At 39.1% G+C, this 17,780-nt stretch overlaps 1 protein-coding gene across 1 annotated transcript in view; it reads right to left on the reverse strand.

Annotated features, from left to right (window-relative positions):
- Positions 1 to 8,723: 8,723 nt before the first annotated feature.
- The window catches only part of LOC132560748 (uncharacterized), a 29,329-nt gene continuing 20,272 nt past the window's right edge, over positions 8,724 to 17,780 (reverse strand). The window contains exons 3-5 of the mRNA XM_060225423.1: positions 16,655 to 16,930; positions 9,316 to 9,510; positions 8,724 to 9,135 (exon numbers count right to left, since the gene is read on the reverse strand). Coding sequence (XP_060081406.1) covers positions 8,912 to 9,135; positions 9,316 to 9,510; positions 16,655 to 16,930 — 695 coding nt within the window. The 3' untranslated portion in view covers positions 8,724 to 8,911. The remainder of the gene's footprint in view (positions 9,136 to 9,315; positions 9,511 to 16,654; positions 16,931 to 17,780) is intronic.

The raw sequence follows: 17,780 nt of genomic DNA on the forward strand, positions 1-17,780 counted from the left end.
AGACAGGGAAGGGATGAAATGTGAAGTCAAAAGAGTGCTGATGACAGGACAATATTCCACCCCACTCACCTAGACTCTTCCCTTAATCAAGGAAACAGATGTTTTCAAAATTTCCAGTTTTCAATCACTGTTAGTGTTTAAATCAAACATCTTCTAAAAAATATCTAACACCACACTGAGGAATCTCATCGCAAATGAAACACAGCTGTTAAAATACTTTTACAATCCAAAAAATATTACAAGATTAGCTGTGGTCTACAGTCCACATTCCAAACTGCTGGTCACAGTTGATATAAGAAATCAAATACACAGGAGTGAGGTTTGGTTATCATGTACATTATTTAGTCACAATGTCAGTTTATTATATTGGATGGTGTTACACAGGATATTTCATATACAGTAATTCATCATGATACAAAGATATATTGTGAAATCTGGGCCAGCAAGGTTATGGTACTCAACAACACCCAGTAGCATGGGCATTACAAAAAGATCAAACTGTGAATCCTTTCTAATCTTCCTGATGTTGACATATTTACAAAAGCAAATCAAGCAGCATGATAGTAATGTATGTGTAACAAGAGATCCCAGAGGGATCTTGGCGCCCACCATTTGAGGATCTGTTTTCAGTTCTTGAAGATTTTTGTTTGTTTGTTACAGGTGTTGTAAATGTTCATGAACTGGTCTTCATTGAATGTACTCAATGATGGCACAAGATATTTTTATTAAGCACCTATTAGCAAATATCATTTGAAAAAGATCCCAAAGTATTATTAGATAGCAGTCAGTTACAGGTGGATAATGGACAATATGCTTGTGCTGTATTACTGTCAACATCCAAGATGGCTGCCTGTGGGCCACCTTGATTTCAAATCAGTCCAAAAAAGGTACAATGCACAACTAGGGACCAAGGGAAACCAATATCTATGAAATATCAGAAGGATCCATCCTGGACTTCCTTAGATATAGCAGTAACAAGATTTTACTCTCAAAATCCAAGATGGCTGCCTGTCTGCCATCTTGAATTCGAATCAGTCCAAAAAAGGTACAATGCACAACTAGGGACCAAGGGGAAACTGCATATGAAATTTGAGAAAGATCCATTCCAAGAAATAGCAGTAACAAACTTTTACTTCCAAAATCCAAGATGGCCACCTGTCGGCCATCTTGAATTCGAATCAGTCCAAAAAAGGTACAATGCACAACTAGGGACCAAGGGGAAACTGCATATGAAATTTGAGGAAGATCCATCTTGTACTTTCTCAGAAATAGCGGTAACAAACTTTTACTTCCAAAATCCAAGATGGCGACCTGTCGGCCATCTTGAAGGCGAATCAGTTCAAAAAAGGTACAATGCACAACTAGGGACCAAGGGGAACCTGCATATGAAATTTGAGAAAGATCCATTCAGTACTTTTCCAGAAATAGCGGTAACAAGAATTGTTTACGGACGGACGGCGGACCACGGACGCAGGGCGATTTGAATAACCCACCATCTATTTGAATAGATGGTGGGCTAATAAAATGTAGTAAAATACATTGTATAATATTCCCACTGACTGATATTTTAAGTATTTACACCAAAATAAACTTTGAGTATGGTAACAAGTATAAATACAATGTAAGGATACACACAAGATCTTACAATCTTATAAGGCCAGTTCATATTAACAAATTTAAATCACTTAAAACAAAACAACCATTTTGTAAACTATACACAAACAGATTGGTAACATAAAATCTATTATTACAGACACAGGTAACAAAATTCAGTCTCTACTAGAAAATGGACCCTTCTTTTACATGTAATGTACCTATACAGGGAACCACACAGATCTCCTGGAGAGATCTACATGTACCTATACAGGGAACCACAAAGATCTCCTGGAGAGATCATTATTACATGTAATGTCCCTATACAGGGAACCACAAAGATCTCCTGGAGAGATCATTATAACATGTACCTATACAGTGAACCACACAGATCTCCTGGAGAGATCTACATGTACCTATACAGGGAACCACAAAGATCTCCTGGAGAGATCATTATTACATGTACCTATACAGGGAACCACACAGATCTCCTTGAGAGATCATTATTATATGGATTCCTAAATCCAATTTGAGGGTTGATTGATAAGTTGTAATGAAGAAATTAAGTAGGAATGTCCTTTTTCAGCTCTACTATTCCCCAACTATTTAAGGCTGTGTACCTGAAGACTGGTGTTATTTGGTCAGTCTATATCGAAGAGGTAGCACTCTAATGTAAACAAGGCAAGTGGCTTGCAAAATGGATATTATTACAAAAAGAGTAGTAATTCCATATTTGTATAAGAAAGGTATAGCACCTAAAGATATCCATACTGATATGGTAGAAACACTAGATAATGATGCCTCTTCATAGGCTACAGTGAAAAGATGGGTGGCAGAATTTAAGTGTGGCAGGCAGAGCCTTGAGGATGATGCCCATCCTGGAAAGCCTGTCACTGTTGCAACCCCAGAAATGCTCAATAAAGTCCATGGTATTATTATGGATGTCTTGCGAATTACAGAGAGATATATAGCCAGTACAGCTGGGATTTCACAGGAAAGAGTACATCCCATTCTTAAGGAAGATTTTGCAATGAGAAAGATCTCAGCATGATGGGTACCAAGACTTCTGACAGTTGATCTGAAGCACACCAAGCAGACTTTGTCTTGTGCTAATCTGAACCTTTTAGAGGCAGATCCTTCTACCTTTCTGGAGAGATTTGTGACTTTAGATGTAACATGGGTCCATCATTTCATCCCTGAAGCCAAACAACAGTTTAAACAATGGAAGCAACCTGGCTTGCCCCTGCCAAAGAAGGCAAAGACTGTTCTATCATTTGGAAATGTTATGTCCTTGGTTTTCTGATGGTAGATTATCAGTAAAAGGGAAAAACAATCAATGGCACATATAACGCATCACTTCTTTGGCAGTTAAGAGAAAATATGAAACTTGAGTGCTGCGGAAAACACAGTAAAGGTGTGTTGTTCCACCAGGAAAATGTCCCTGTTCACAAGTCTGTCATTGTCATGGCTGCCATTAACAATGGTGGCTTTGAATTGATTGAGCAACTAACTTATTTGCCTGATTGTGCTAAGACAGACTTCAATCTATTTCCAAAATTGAAAAAGGTCATTTTCAGGTACCCACTTTCAGTCAGATGATGATGTCAAACATGCAGTGGAGGACTTTCTGAACAGCCAAGAAAAGAATTTCTTTAAAAGTGGCACTGAGGCTCTTAAACATCACTGGCAAAAGTGTATAGATACTGAAGGGGATTATGCAATATGTCCGCCAAAAGTCAAACCCTTAAATATGAGGCTCACAACTGATCATTTAGCCCCCGTAACTTTCTGTTAGAAACAAAAAGCATTGTGTTGGAGGCTTTTTCTGTCTGTGAATTTTGTATTTGCATCAAACATGTTAAAACAGAAAGTATGAAAGGGGAAAAAATAATGTTTTACATATATTTACATATTACATTTGTGTATTTATGTCGGACACATACTTATACTTGTGATATGAATGAGTTATGCTTAAGACAATATCATAACAAAGGGCAAGAACTGTGGACCATGACTTTGGTGCCGTCCACATCAATTTAGTATGCTTAAGATATCCAGCAAGGTCCTTAATGCAAGTAAGGTTATGTTCCAGACATTCCAAATCTTAACAAATGGGCAATAACTCTTACAAGAAAGAGGTCATGGTCTCTAGTTCACTACACATTGCCATATTGTAACTGATATACACACAAAGTTTCATGATAATTGCTGAACTATGGGCAAAGTTATGTTGCAGATTCAAAAAAGACCAGCAGAAACATAGCTGGAATGATGGACGGATGCAGAAGTAGCAACTGTATGCCAACCAGAACATTTTTGGGGAACATAACAAATTAAAATATGGGAATGCTAGATCAGGCACATAGTACCACAGGGGTGCATGGAAAAGGCAAAACATGGCACAAAATCCCTCCATTGATAACAAATAATTACATTCATATAATCAGATCTAGTTACAGAAACACAAGATTTGTGATAGTACTACACAGACAGAGCTAGAGATACAAGATTTGTGATAGTACTACACACACAGAGCTAGAGGTATGAGATTTGTGATAGTACTACACACACAGAGCTAGAGGTATGAGATTTGTGATAGTACTACACACACAGAGCTAGAGATACAAGATTCGTGATAGTACTACACACACAGAGCTAGACATACAAGATTCGTGATAGTACTACACACACAGAGCTAGAGATACAAGATTCGTGATAGTACTACACACACAGAGCTAGAAATATGAGATTTGTGATAGTACTACACACACAGAGCTAGAGATATGAGATTTGTGATAGTACTACACACACAGAGCTAGAGATACAAGATTCGTGATAGTACTACACACACAGAGCTAGAGGTATGAGATTTGTGATAGTACTACACACACAGAGCTAGAGATACAAGATTCGTGATAGTACTACTCACACAGAGCTAGACATACAAGATTTGTGATAGTACTACACACACAGAGCTAGAGATACAAGATTTGTGATAGTACTACACACACAGAGCTAGAGATATGAGATTTGTGATAGTACTACACACACAGAGCTAGAGATACAAGATTCGTGATAGTACTACACACACAGAGCTAGACATACAAGATTTGTGATAGTACTACACACACAGAGCTAGACATACAAGATTTGTGATAGTACTACACACACAGAGCTAGACATACAAGATTTGTGATAGTACTACACACACAGAGCTAGAGATATGAGATTTGTGATAGTACTACACACACAGAGCTAGAGGTATGAGATTTGTGATAGTACTACACACACAGAGCTAGACATACAAGATTTGTGATAGTACTACACACACAGAGCTAGAGGTATGAGATTTGTGATAGTACTAAACACACAGAGCTAGAAACACAAGATTTGTGATAGTACTACACACACAGAGCTAGAGGTATGAGATTTGTGATAGTACTACACACACAGAGCTAGAGATATGAGATTTGTGATAGTACTACACACACAGAGCTAGAGATATGAGATTTGTGATAGTACTACACACACAGAGCTAGAGGTATGAGATTTGTGATAGTACTACACACACAGAGCTAGAAACACAAGATTTGTGATAGTACTACACACACAGAGCTAGAGATACAAGATTCGTGATAGTACTACACACACAGAGCTAGAGGTATGAGATTTGTGATAGTACTACATACACAGAGCTAGAGGTATGAGATTTGTGATAGTACTACATACACAGAGCTAGAGATACAAGATTTGTGATAGTACTACACACACAGAGCTAGAGATACAAGATTCGTGATAGTACTACACACACAGAGCTAGAGGTATGAGATTTGTGATAGTACTACACAGACACAGCTAGAGATACAAGATTCGTGATAGTACTACACAGACACAGCTAGAGATACAAGATTTGTGATAGTACTACACACACAGAGCTAGAGATACAAGATTCGTGATAGTACTACACACACAGAGCTAGAGATACAAGATTCGTGATAGTACTCAAAACACAGAGCTAGAAATATGAGATTTGTGATAGTACAACACACACAGAGCTAGAGGTATGAGATTTGTGATAGTACTACACAGACACAGCTAGAGATACAAGATTCGTGATAGTACTACACAGACACAGCTAGAGATACAAGATTCGTGATAGTACTACACACACAGAGCTAGAGATACAAGATTCGTGATAGTACTACACACACAGAGCTAGAGATACAAGATTCGTGATAGTACTACACACACAGAGCTAGAGATACAAGATTCGTGATAGTACTACACACACAGAGCTAGAAATATGAGATTTGTGATAGTACTACACACACAGAGCTAGAGATACAAGATTCGTGATAGTACTACACACACAGAGCTAGAAATATGAGATTTGTGATAGTACTACACACACAGAGCTAGAGATACAAGATTCGTGATAGTACTACACACACAGAGCTAGAAATATGAGATTTGTGATAGTACTACACACACAGAGCTAGAAATACAAGATTTATGATAGTACTACACACACAGAGCTAGAGATACAAGATTCGTGATAGTACTACACACACAGAGCTAGAGATACAAGATTCGTGATAGTACTACACACACAGAGCTAGAAATATGAGATTTGTGATAGTACTACACACACAGAGCTAGAGATACAAGATTCGTGATAGTACTACACACACAGAGCAAGAAATATGAGATTTGTGATAGTACTACACACACAGAGCTAGAGATACAAGATTCGTGATAGTACTACACACACAGAGCTAGAAATATGAGATTTGTGATAGTACTACACACACAGAGCTAGAAATACAAGATTTATGATAGTACTACACAGACACAGCTAGAGATATGAGATTTGTGATAGTACTACACACACAGAGCTAGAGATATGAGATTTGTGATAGTACTACACACACAGAGCTAGAGGTATGAGATTTGTGATAGTACTACACACACAGAGCTAGAGATATGAGATTTGTGATAGTACTACACACACAGAGCTAGAGATATGAGATTTGTGATAGTACTACACACACAGAGCTAGAGATATGAGATTTGTGATAGTACTACACACACAGAGCTAGAGATATGAGATTTGTGATAGTACTACACACACAGAGCTAGAGATATGAGATTTGTGATAGTAATACACACACAGAGCTAGAAATATGAGATTTGTGATAGTACTACACACACAGAGCTAGGGGTATGAGATTTGTGATAGTACTACACACACAGAGCTAGAAATATGAGATTCTTGATAGTACTCAAAACACAGAGCTAGAAATATGAGATTTGTGATAGTACTCAAAACACAGATCTAGAAATATGAGATTTGTGTTAGTACTACACACACAGAGCTAGAGATATGAGATTTGTGATAGTACTACACACACAGAGCTAGAGATATGAGATTTGTGATAGTAATACACACACAGAGCTAGAGATATGAGATTTATGATAGTACTCAAAACACAGAGCTAGAAATATGAGATTTGTGATAGTACTACACACACAGAGCTAGAGGTATGAGATTTGTGATAGTACTACACACACAGAGCTAGAGATATGAGATTTGTGATAGTACTACACACACAGAGCTAGAAATATGAGATTCGTGATAGTACTTCACACACAGAGCTAGAGATATGAGATTTGTGATAGTACTCAAAACACAGAGCTAGAGATATGAGATTTATGATAGTACTCAAAATACAGAGCTAGAAATATGAGATTTACAGATCAGTATGACACCCTTACTAGATGGCCCTTCCACAGTACATTTACAGACCAGTACGACACCCTTACTAGATGGCCCTTCCACAGTACATTTATAGACCAGTACGACACCCTTACTAGATGGCCCTTCCACAGTACATTTACAGACCAGTACGACACCCTTACTAGATGGCCCTTCCACAGTACATTTACAGACCAGTACGACACCCTTACTAGATGGCCCTTCCACAGTACATTTACAGACCAGTACGACACCCTTACTAGATGGCCCTTCCACAGTACATTTACAGACCAGTACGACACCCTTACTAGATGGCCCTTCCACAGTATATTTACAGACCAGTATGACACCCTTGCTACACTAAACATAGCACCAAACATTTGTAACTTACTGATTATTTTATACTACTAAGTAATGACCTCACTGAAAGTAAATCTGTAGGAAATGGTGAATTATTGTCGGCACCAAAAAAATGAAAAAAAAAACCCACATCAAAATAAACTGAGAATTAAAATCTGCCCTTGGTATGATGGTCAGCAAATGTCAATTTATCTTGATACAAGATCAATGTGTCAGAATCCTCCTTTTTACCTTATCAATTTGTTTTCTTTTTTACGTGTATCTATATGTAGAGAACAATAGGGATAGGATTTTGTGTCAAACAGTTGTGGGCGGATAAGAAAAATTTTGTACAAGAGGAGTTGTCTCCCTTCAACCCTAAACCCACAGTTCCCTGTAAAATCAAATCTGAATGTATGATTATCAGATATTTGGTCAGGAATCCCAAGATTAAGATGACATTCAGATCAAACAACTGATCCTCAAACTGAAAGATGTTAGATTAAGATTAACATGTACTATATTTAAACAGTAACAATCAAAAGAAAACAAAACATGGATTAAATGTTGTAACAGATCGATCGAGATCAAACACCTCACCAATAAATGTCATTTTAACAAAATATCCTTCAGAATATATGTTTTATATATAAAAGCTATCAACACCACAGTCTGTAACACTATATACATAATAGTTATTGTTGTATATATACTTGATATTTTCTCAAGACATTCAATGATATACACCTAATACCAACCTGTAATATCATTCTCAGGTGTATTAGCACTTGTGGATGAAAGTAAAACTGAATTTCTGAACCGGTAAATACATTTTGGATATGAAACCATCAACAGTAAAATATAGATTAAGGACACCGATATTATTGATACAGGCACAGGCAGTGGTAAGGTTAGTACAAGGTCAACAGATTCAAAACCTTTTATGGATTTGAATTATTGCACATAAAAGGCAAGATTTATATGGATTTAATATTTGTATATGCGAAGCTGATTTTCAAAGCCAGGGTAGGAAGCATCCAAGCAGTTGCAGGGCCAAGTTCCAGAAACTACTGATGGCCATCAGGATGTCATCACAACACTAACCACTGATGGCCATCAGGATGTCATCACAACACTAACCACTGATGACCATCAGGATGTCATCACAACACTAACCACTGATGGCCATCAGGATGTCATCACAACACTAACCACTGATGGCCATCAGGATGTCAATTTCTTGTCCTGAATCACAACTTTGATCATGTTTTTCATGGCTGCATATCTCCTCGGAAACATCATTTCTTTGGAGTTTTCGTAATCTTGTCGTAGCTTTGTGAGTCTATTGTGAGCTCTAAGAAAACGACTCTCAAATCCCACGATTTCCTTGTTTATCTGGTCATTGTCGGTCGCCACCTCTTTCTTAGACATTCGCATTTCACGCGGCGCTGCAAAGTAAGCAACATTTTGTATTAACTTTGTTTTCTAGGTAGGAACATTTTGATTTGTCAGGTGGTTGGTGAACTAGGCTATAGTAGAACATCAGCTGACTCTGACATCCTCTGGATTTGTAACTTAGAAAACACGAAGATAAATTGTCACAGAACAAGCTGTGAACAAACATTTACCTATTTTGTTTTCTGTGACGCCCGCTGTGTGATCAGACAACCCTGCAAACCCCTTACATGATGCCAGCAAGCCACTTGTGGTACCTTCAAGCGCTCCTCTGCTTGACTGCCTTGTATGAGATGGAGAATCACGTGACATGTGAGAGTCATTAGATCCGACAGACCCTGCAAAGTGTCTTGGTGTAACTACTAAATCTGTAAAGACAGTCACATACTTCCTTCAGGTCCTATTCAACACATTTAATCTTATAAATACAGAAATGTACCTAAATAGTTTAACATAAGATGTATAAGATAGGTTAGATACAAGTTTTGTTAAAGGCAATGACTTTTGATGGCTGGAAATACAAATGATTGTCATCAGTTAGGTGATTTAGTACGAAAAAACTACAGGACTTCAGTGTAAATGGTCTATCATCCTTAATAAGTCATACCTCCAGCCCATCATCCTTAATAAGTCATACCTCTAGCCCATCATCCTTAATAACTCCTACCTCTAGCCCATCATCCTTAATAACTCCTACCTCTAGCCCATCATCCTTAATAACTCCTACCTCCAGCCCATCATCCTTAATAAGTCATACCTCTAGCCCATCATCCTTAATAACTCCTACCTCTAGCCCATCATCCTTAATAACTCCTACCTCTAGCCCGTCATCCTTAATAACTCCTACCTCTAGCCCATCATCCTTAATAAGTCATACCTTTAGACCATCATCCTAACTGACCCCTACCTCTAGCCCATCATCCTTAATAACTCCTACCTCTAGCCCATCATCCTTAATAACTCCTACCTCTAGCCCATCATCCTTGATAACTCCTACCTCTAGCCCATCATCCTTAATAACTCCTACCTCTAGCCCATCATCCTTAATAACTCCTACCTTCAGCCCATCATCCTTAATAACTCCTACCTCTAGCCCATCATCCTTAATAACTCCTACCTCTAGCCCATCATCCTTAATAACTCCTACCTCTAGCCCATCATCCTTGATAAGTCATACCTTCAGCCCATCATCCTTAATAACTCCTACCTCTAGCCCATCATCCTTAATAACTCCTACCTCTAGCCCATCATCCTTAATAACTCCTACCTCTAGCCCATCATCCTTAATAACTCCTACCTCTAGCCCATCATCCTTAATAACTCCTACCTTCAGCCCATCATCCTTAATAACTCCTACCTCTAGCCCATCATCCTTAATAACTCCTACCTCTAGCCCATCATCCTTAATAACTCCTACCTCTAGCCCATCATCCTTGATAAGTCATACCTTCAGCCCATCATCCTTAATAACTCCTACCTCTAGCCCATCATCCTTAATAACTCCTACCTCTAGCCCATCATCCTTAATAACTCCTACCTCTAGCCCATCATCCTTAATAACTCCTACCTCTAGCCCATCATCCTTAATAACTCCTACCTTCAGCCCATCATCCTTAATAACTCCTACCTCTAGCCCATCATCCTTAATAACTCCTACCTCTAGCCCATCATCCTTAATAACTCCTACCTCTAGCCCATCATCCTTAATAAGTCATACCTTCAACCCATCATCCTTAATATGTCATACCTTCAGCCCATCATCCTTAATAACTCCTACCTCTAGCCCATCATCCTTAATAAGTCATACCTTCAGCCCATCATCCTTAATAACTCCTACCTCTAGCCCATCATCCTTAATAACTCCTACCTCTAGCCCATCATCCTTAATAAGTCATACCTTCAACCCATCATCCTTAATAAGTCATACCTTCAGCCCATCATCCTTAATAACTCCTACCTCTAGCCCATCATCCTTAATAAGTCATACCTTCAGCCCATCATCCTTAATAACTCCTACCTCTAGCCCATCATCCTTAATAAGTCATACCTCTAGCCCATCATCCTTAATAAGTCATACCTTCAACCCATCATCCTTAATAAGTCATACCTTCAGCCCATCATCCTTAATAACTCCTACCTCTAGCCCATCATCCTTAATAAGTCATACCTTCAGCCCATCATCCTTAATAACTCCTACCTCTAGCCCATCATCCTTAATAAGTCATACCTCCAGCCCATCATCCTTAATAAGTCATACCTGCAGCCCATCATCCTTAATAACTCCTACCTCTAGCCCATCATCCTTAATAAGTCATACCTTCAACCCATCATCCTTAATAAGTCATACCTTCAGCCCATCATCCTTAATAACTCCTACCTCTAGCCCATCATCCTTAATAAGTGATACCTTCAGCCCATCATCCTTAATAACTCCTACCTCTAGCCCATCATCCTTAATAAGTCATACCTGCAGCCCATTATCCTTAATAAGTCATACCTGCAGCCCATCATCCTTAATAAGTCATACCTGCAGCCCATCATCCTTAATAAGTCATACCTGCAGCCCATCATCCTTAATAACTCCTACCTCTAGCCCATCATCCTTAATAAGTCATACCTTCAACCCATCATCCTTAATAAGTCATACCTTCAGCCCATCATCCTTAATAAGTCATACCTCTAGCCCATCATCCTTAATAACTCCTACCTCTAGCCCATCATCCTTAATAAGTCATACCTGCAGCCCATTATCCTTAATAAGTCATACCTGCAGCCCATCATCCTTAATAAGTCATACCTCTAGCCCATCATCCTTAATAACTCCTACCTCTAGCCCATCATCCTTAATAAGTCATACCTCTAGCCCATCATCCTTAATAAGTCATACCTGCAGCCCATCATCCTTAATAACTCCTACCTCTAGCCCATCATCCTTAATAAGTCATACCTTCAACCCATCATCCTTAATAAGTCATACCTTCAGCCCATCATCCTTAATAACTCCTACCTCTAGCCCATCATCCTTAATAAGTCATACCTTCAGCCCATCATCCTTAATAACTCCTACCTCTAGCCCATCATCCTTAATAAGTCATACCTCTAGCCCATCATCCTTAATAAGTCATACCTCCAGCCCATCATCCTTAATAAGTCATACCTGCAGCCCATCATCCTTAATAACTCCTACCTCTAGCCCATCATCCTTAATAAGTCATACCTTCAACCCATCATCCTTAATAAGTCATACCTCTAGCCCATCATCCTTAATAACTCCTACCTCTAGCCCATCATCCTTAATAAGTCATACCTCTAGCCCATCATCCTTAATAAGTCATACCTCCAGCCCATCATCCTTAATAAGTCCTACCTTCAGCCCATCATCCTTAATAAGTCATACCTCTAGCCCATCATCCTTAATAAGTCATACCTCCAGCCCATCATCCTTAATAAGTCATACCTGCAGCCCATCATCCTTAATAACTCCTACCTCTAGCCCATCATCCTTAATAAGTCATACCTTCAACCCATCATCCTTAATAAGTCATACCTCTAGCCCATCATCCTTAATAACTCCTACCTCCAGCCCATCATCCTTAATAACTCCTACCTCTAGCCCATCATCCTTAATAACTCCTACCTCTAGCCCATCATCCTTAATAACTCCTACCTCTAGCCCATCATCCTTAATAACTCCTACCTCTAGCCCATCATCCTTAATAAGTCATACCTCTAGCCCATCATCCTTAATAACTCCTACCTCTAGCCCATCATCCTTAATAACTCCTACCTTCAGCCCATCATCCTTAATAACTCCTACCTCTAGCCCATCATCCTTAATAAATCCTACCTCTAGCCCATCATCCTTAATAACTCCTACCTCTAGCCCATCATCCTTAATAAGTCATACCTCTAGCCCATCATCCTTAATAAGTCATACCTTCAGCCCATCATCCTTAATAAGTCATACCTCTAGCCCATCATCCTTAATAACTCCTACCTCTAGCCCATCATCCTTAATAACTCCTACCTCTAGCCCATCATCCTTAATAACTCCTACCTCTAGCCCATCATCCTTAATAACTCCTACCTCTAGCCCATCATCCTTAATAAGTCATACCTCTAGCCCATCATCCTTAATAACTCCTACCTCTAGCCCATCATCCTTAATAACTCCTACCTCTAGCCCATCATCCTTAATAAGTCATACCTCTAGCCCATCATCCTTAATAACTCCTACCTCTAGCCCATCATCCTTAATAAGTCATACCTCTAGCCCATCATCCTTAATAACTCCTACCTCTAGCCCATCATCCTTAATAACTCCTACCTCTAGCCCATCATCCTTAATAACTCCTACCTCTAGCCCATCATCCTTAATAAGTCATACCTCTAGCCCATCATCCTTAATAAGTCATACCTCTAGCCCATCATCCTTAATAACTCCTACCTCTAGCCCATCATCCTTAATAACTCCTACCTCTAGCCCATCATCCTTAATAAGTCATACCTCTAGCCCATCATCCTTAATAACTCCTACCTCTAGCCCATCATCCTTAATAACTCCTACCTCTAGCCCATCATCCTTAATAACTCCTACCTCTAGCCCATCATCCTTAATAACTCCTACCTCTAGCCCATCATCCTTAATAAGTCATACCTCTAGCCCATCATCCTTAATAACTCCTACCTCTAGCCCATCATCCTTAATAACTCCTACCTCTAGCCCATCATCCTTAATAAGTCATACCTCTAGCCCATCATCCTTAATAACTCCTACCTCCAGCCCATCATCCTTAATAACTCCTACCTCTAGCCCATCATCCTTAATAACTCCTACCTCCAGCCCATCATCCTTAATAACTCCTACCTCTAGCCCATCATCCTTAATAAGTCATACCTCTAGCCCATCATCCTTAATAAGTCATACCTCTAGCCCATCATCCTTAATAAGTCATACCTCTAGCCCATCATCCTTAATAAGTCATACCTCCAGCCCATCATCCTTAATAACTCCTACCTTCAGCCCATCATCCTTAATAACTCCTACCTCTAGCCCATCATCCTTAATAAGTCATACCTCTAGCCCATCATCCTTAATAACTCCTACCTTCAGCCCATCATCCTTAATAACTCCTACCTCTAGCCCATCATCCTTAATAACTCCTACCTCCAGCCCATCATCCTTAATAAGTCATACCTCTAGCCCATCATCCTTAATAAGTCATACCTTCAGCCCATCATCCTTAATAAGTCATACCTCTAGCCCATCATCCTTAATAAGTCATACCTTCAGCCCATCATCCTTAATAACTCCTACCTCTAGCCCATCATCCTTAATAACTCCTACCTCTAGCCCATCATCCTTAATAACTCCTACCTCCAGCCCATCATCCTTAATAACTCCTACCTCTAGCCCATCATCCTTAATAAGTCATACCTCTAGCCCATCATCCTTAATAAGTCATACCTTCAGCCCATCATCCTTAATAACTCCTACCTCTAGCCCATCATCCTTAATAACTCCTACCTCTAGCCCATCATCCTTAATAACTCCTACCTCTAGCCCATCATCCTTAATAAGTCATACCTCTAGCCCATCATCCTTAATAAGTCATACCTCCAGCCCATCATCCTTAATAACTCCTACCTTCAGCCCATCATCCTTAATAACTCCTACCTTCAGCCCATCATCCTTAATAACTCCTACCTCTAGCCCATCATCCTTAATAAGTCATACCTCTAGCCCATCATCCTTAATAACTCCTACCTTCAGCCCATCATCCTTAATAACTCCTACCTCTAGCCCATCATCCTTAATAACTCCTACCTCTAGCCCATCATCCTTAATAACTCCTACCTTCAGCCCATCATCCTTAATAACTCCTACCTCTAGCCCATCATCCTTAATAACTCCTACCTCTAGCCCATCATCCTTAATAACTCCTACCTTCAGCCCATCATCCTTAATAACTCCTACCTCTAGCCCATCATCCTTAATAACTCCTACCTCTCGCCCATCATCCTTAATAACTCCTACCTCTAGCCCATCATCCTTAATAAATCCTACCTCTAGCCCATCATCCTTAATAACTCCTACCTCTAGCCCATCATCCTTAATAAGTCATACCTTTAGACCATCATCCTAACTGACCCCTACCTCCACGACCCATTATCCTAAACAAGAGGCCTAAGGCTAGCGGCCTTGACAGTTAACTGACATAAGCAATAATGACTACAAAGGTTAAAATGTAAGTAGCTTTCAAGTGCCATGAAACAGAAATTGTGACGTTGATTATAATAAGCCAGTGTCAATACATACATAGCATGAAAACTGTCATCCTGCACTAATCATTCTTACAAAGTCATTTCCATTGGGAAATAAAGTTATGCTTAAAAATGCAATTTTTCTCTAGAAATTACAGTAAAGTTAACCTCCTCTCCAGAAAGACCCAGTTTGGTAATCAAAGCATCTAAAGATGCTTTTATCCATGATGAGCATTTGATTATATCATTTCAGGTGTTGAGATGAAGATTTTTGAAATCCAAGTTAATTTGACCCCTTTTGACCCAACCCATCAGCCCATGGAGTTCAGTCAGGATCAATATGGGCATACCATGAAGCTGTCATCCTTCACTCACAATTCTTACTAAGTCTGAAGTATTTCCAATGGAAATAAGACAGATCTTTTTTTGCCTATATAAACAACAGTAAACTTTACCCCTCCCCAAGGGGATATGTGAGACCAACAATTTTAGTAAAGCGCCTTAAGACACTTCTACCCATGAAGAGCATTTGATCCTGCCATATCTAGGTGTTGAGGAAAAGAATTTTGAAATCTGAGTCAATTTGACCCTTTTTGACCCCGCCTCTCAGGCCCCTGAATTTTTCTGTAAAATTTCACTGAAATTAGTTAAGGGGTTTTTGAGGAGAAGTAAAAAATGTTAAATTGTTTATGGACAAACGACACCAGAAATGACTTGTCTCAGGTGACATAAAATACCTACCTTCTTACTCTGTAAAATTGATTACCTCCTCCCGTATGTCCCTGCTATATTAATTAATCCCAACTTTCTCCCCTGTTACACAAATTAACCCCTCTCTTCAGCCCCGTTATACTAATTAACCCCTACCATCTGCCCCTGTTATACTAATTTACCCCTCCCTTCAGCCACTGTTATACTACATAACTCCTACCATCTGCCCCTGTTATACTAATTAACCCCTCCTTCAGCCCCTGTTATACTAATTAACCCCTCCCTTTAGCCCCTGTTATACTAATTAACCCCTCCCTTCAGCCCCTGTTATACTAATTAACCCCTCCTTCAGCCCCTGTTATACTAATTAACCCCTCCCTTTAGCCCCTGTTATACTAATTAACCCCTCCCTTCAGCCCCTGTTATACTAATTAACCCCTCCTTCAGCCCCTGTTATACTAATTGACCCCTCCCTTCAGCCCCTGTTATACTAATTAACCCCTACCATCAGCCCCTGTTATACTTATTAACCCCTACCGTCTGACCCTGCCCGCTTGGCTGCAGCTTTGACATCCTTGGGTGATGGCGGACGGGATTTCTCCAAGATTTCGTCAGTTGTTGTTCTCTTGATCATCTCCTTCAGCATGTTATACCTCATTGGTGGTGGACTGTCCTTGGACGATTCATAGTCTAGCTCCAGGTGGTGAATAACATTGGTGATCTCCTGGAAACGGCGCTGTAATTCACGTAGTTCTCGGGATAACTTTTTGTTATCCTTCTTTAAACTTTCTTTGGTTTTGAATGGAATGGTTACTGAAAATCAAAGCAATACACAGGTATACTGATGAATACATTAATCTCTGCAAAGCTTTCACCTCTGTCGGAATATACTGACAAATACTTTTTCCTTCCCCAGTTGGACCAGGTATTTCAATTATTCTTTGGGGATAAACATTATGCCAGAAAGGTGCAAATTCTGAACAATCAATAGTAAATGGGAATTATCATAAAAAAAGTAAATGAGGGTTATCATAAACAAAGTGAATGAGGGTTATCATAAATAAAGTGAATGAGGGTTATCATAAACAAAGTGAATGAGGGTTATCATAAACAAAGTAAATGAGGGTTATCATAAACAAAGTGAACAAGGGTTATCATAAACAAAGTGAATGAGGGTTATCATAAACAAAGTAAATGAGGGTTATCATAAATGAAGTGAATGAGGGTTATCATAAACAAAGTAAATGAGGGTTATCATAAATGAAGTGAATGAGGGTTATCATAAACAAAGTGAATGAGGGTTATCATAAACAAAGTAAATGAGGGTTATCATAAACAAAGTAAATGAGGGTTATCATAAACAAAGTGAACAAGGGTTATCATAAATGAAGTGAATGAGGGTTATCATAAATGAAGTGAATGAGGGTTATCATAAACAAAGTAAATGAGGGTTATCATAAACAAAGTAAATGAGAGTTATCATAAACAAAGTAAATGAGGGTTATCATAAACAAAGTAAATGAGGGTTATCATCAACAAAGTGAACAAGGGTTATCATAAATGAAGTGAATGAGGGTTATCATAAACAAAGTCAATGAGGGTTATCATAAACAAAGTAAATGAAGGTTATCATGAATGAAGTGAATGAGGGTTATCATAAACA

Source organism: Ylistrum balloti, unplaced genomic scaffold (genome assembly GCF_031769215.1).
Source record: "Ylistrum balloti isolate Yb309-2 unplaced genomic scaffold, AGI_CSIRO_Ybal_v1 Utg371108, whole genome shotgun sequence".
Classification (NCBI taxonomy): Eukaryota; Metazoa; Mollusca; class Bivalvia; order Pectinida; family Pectinidae; genus Ylistrum; species Ylistrum balloti.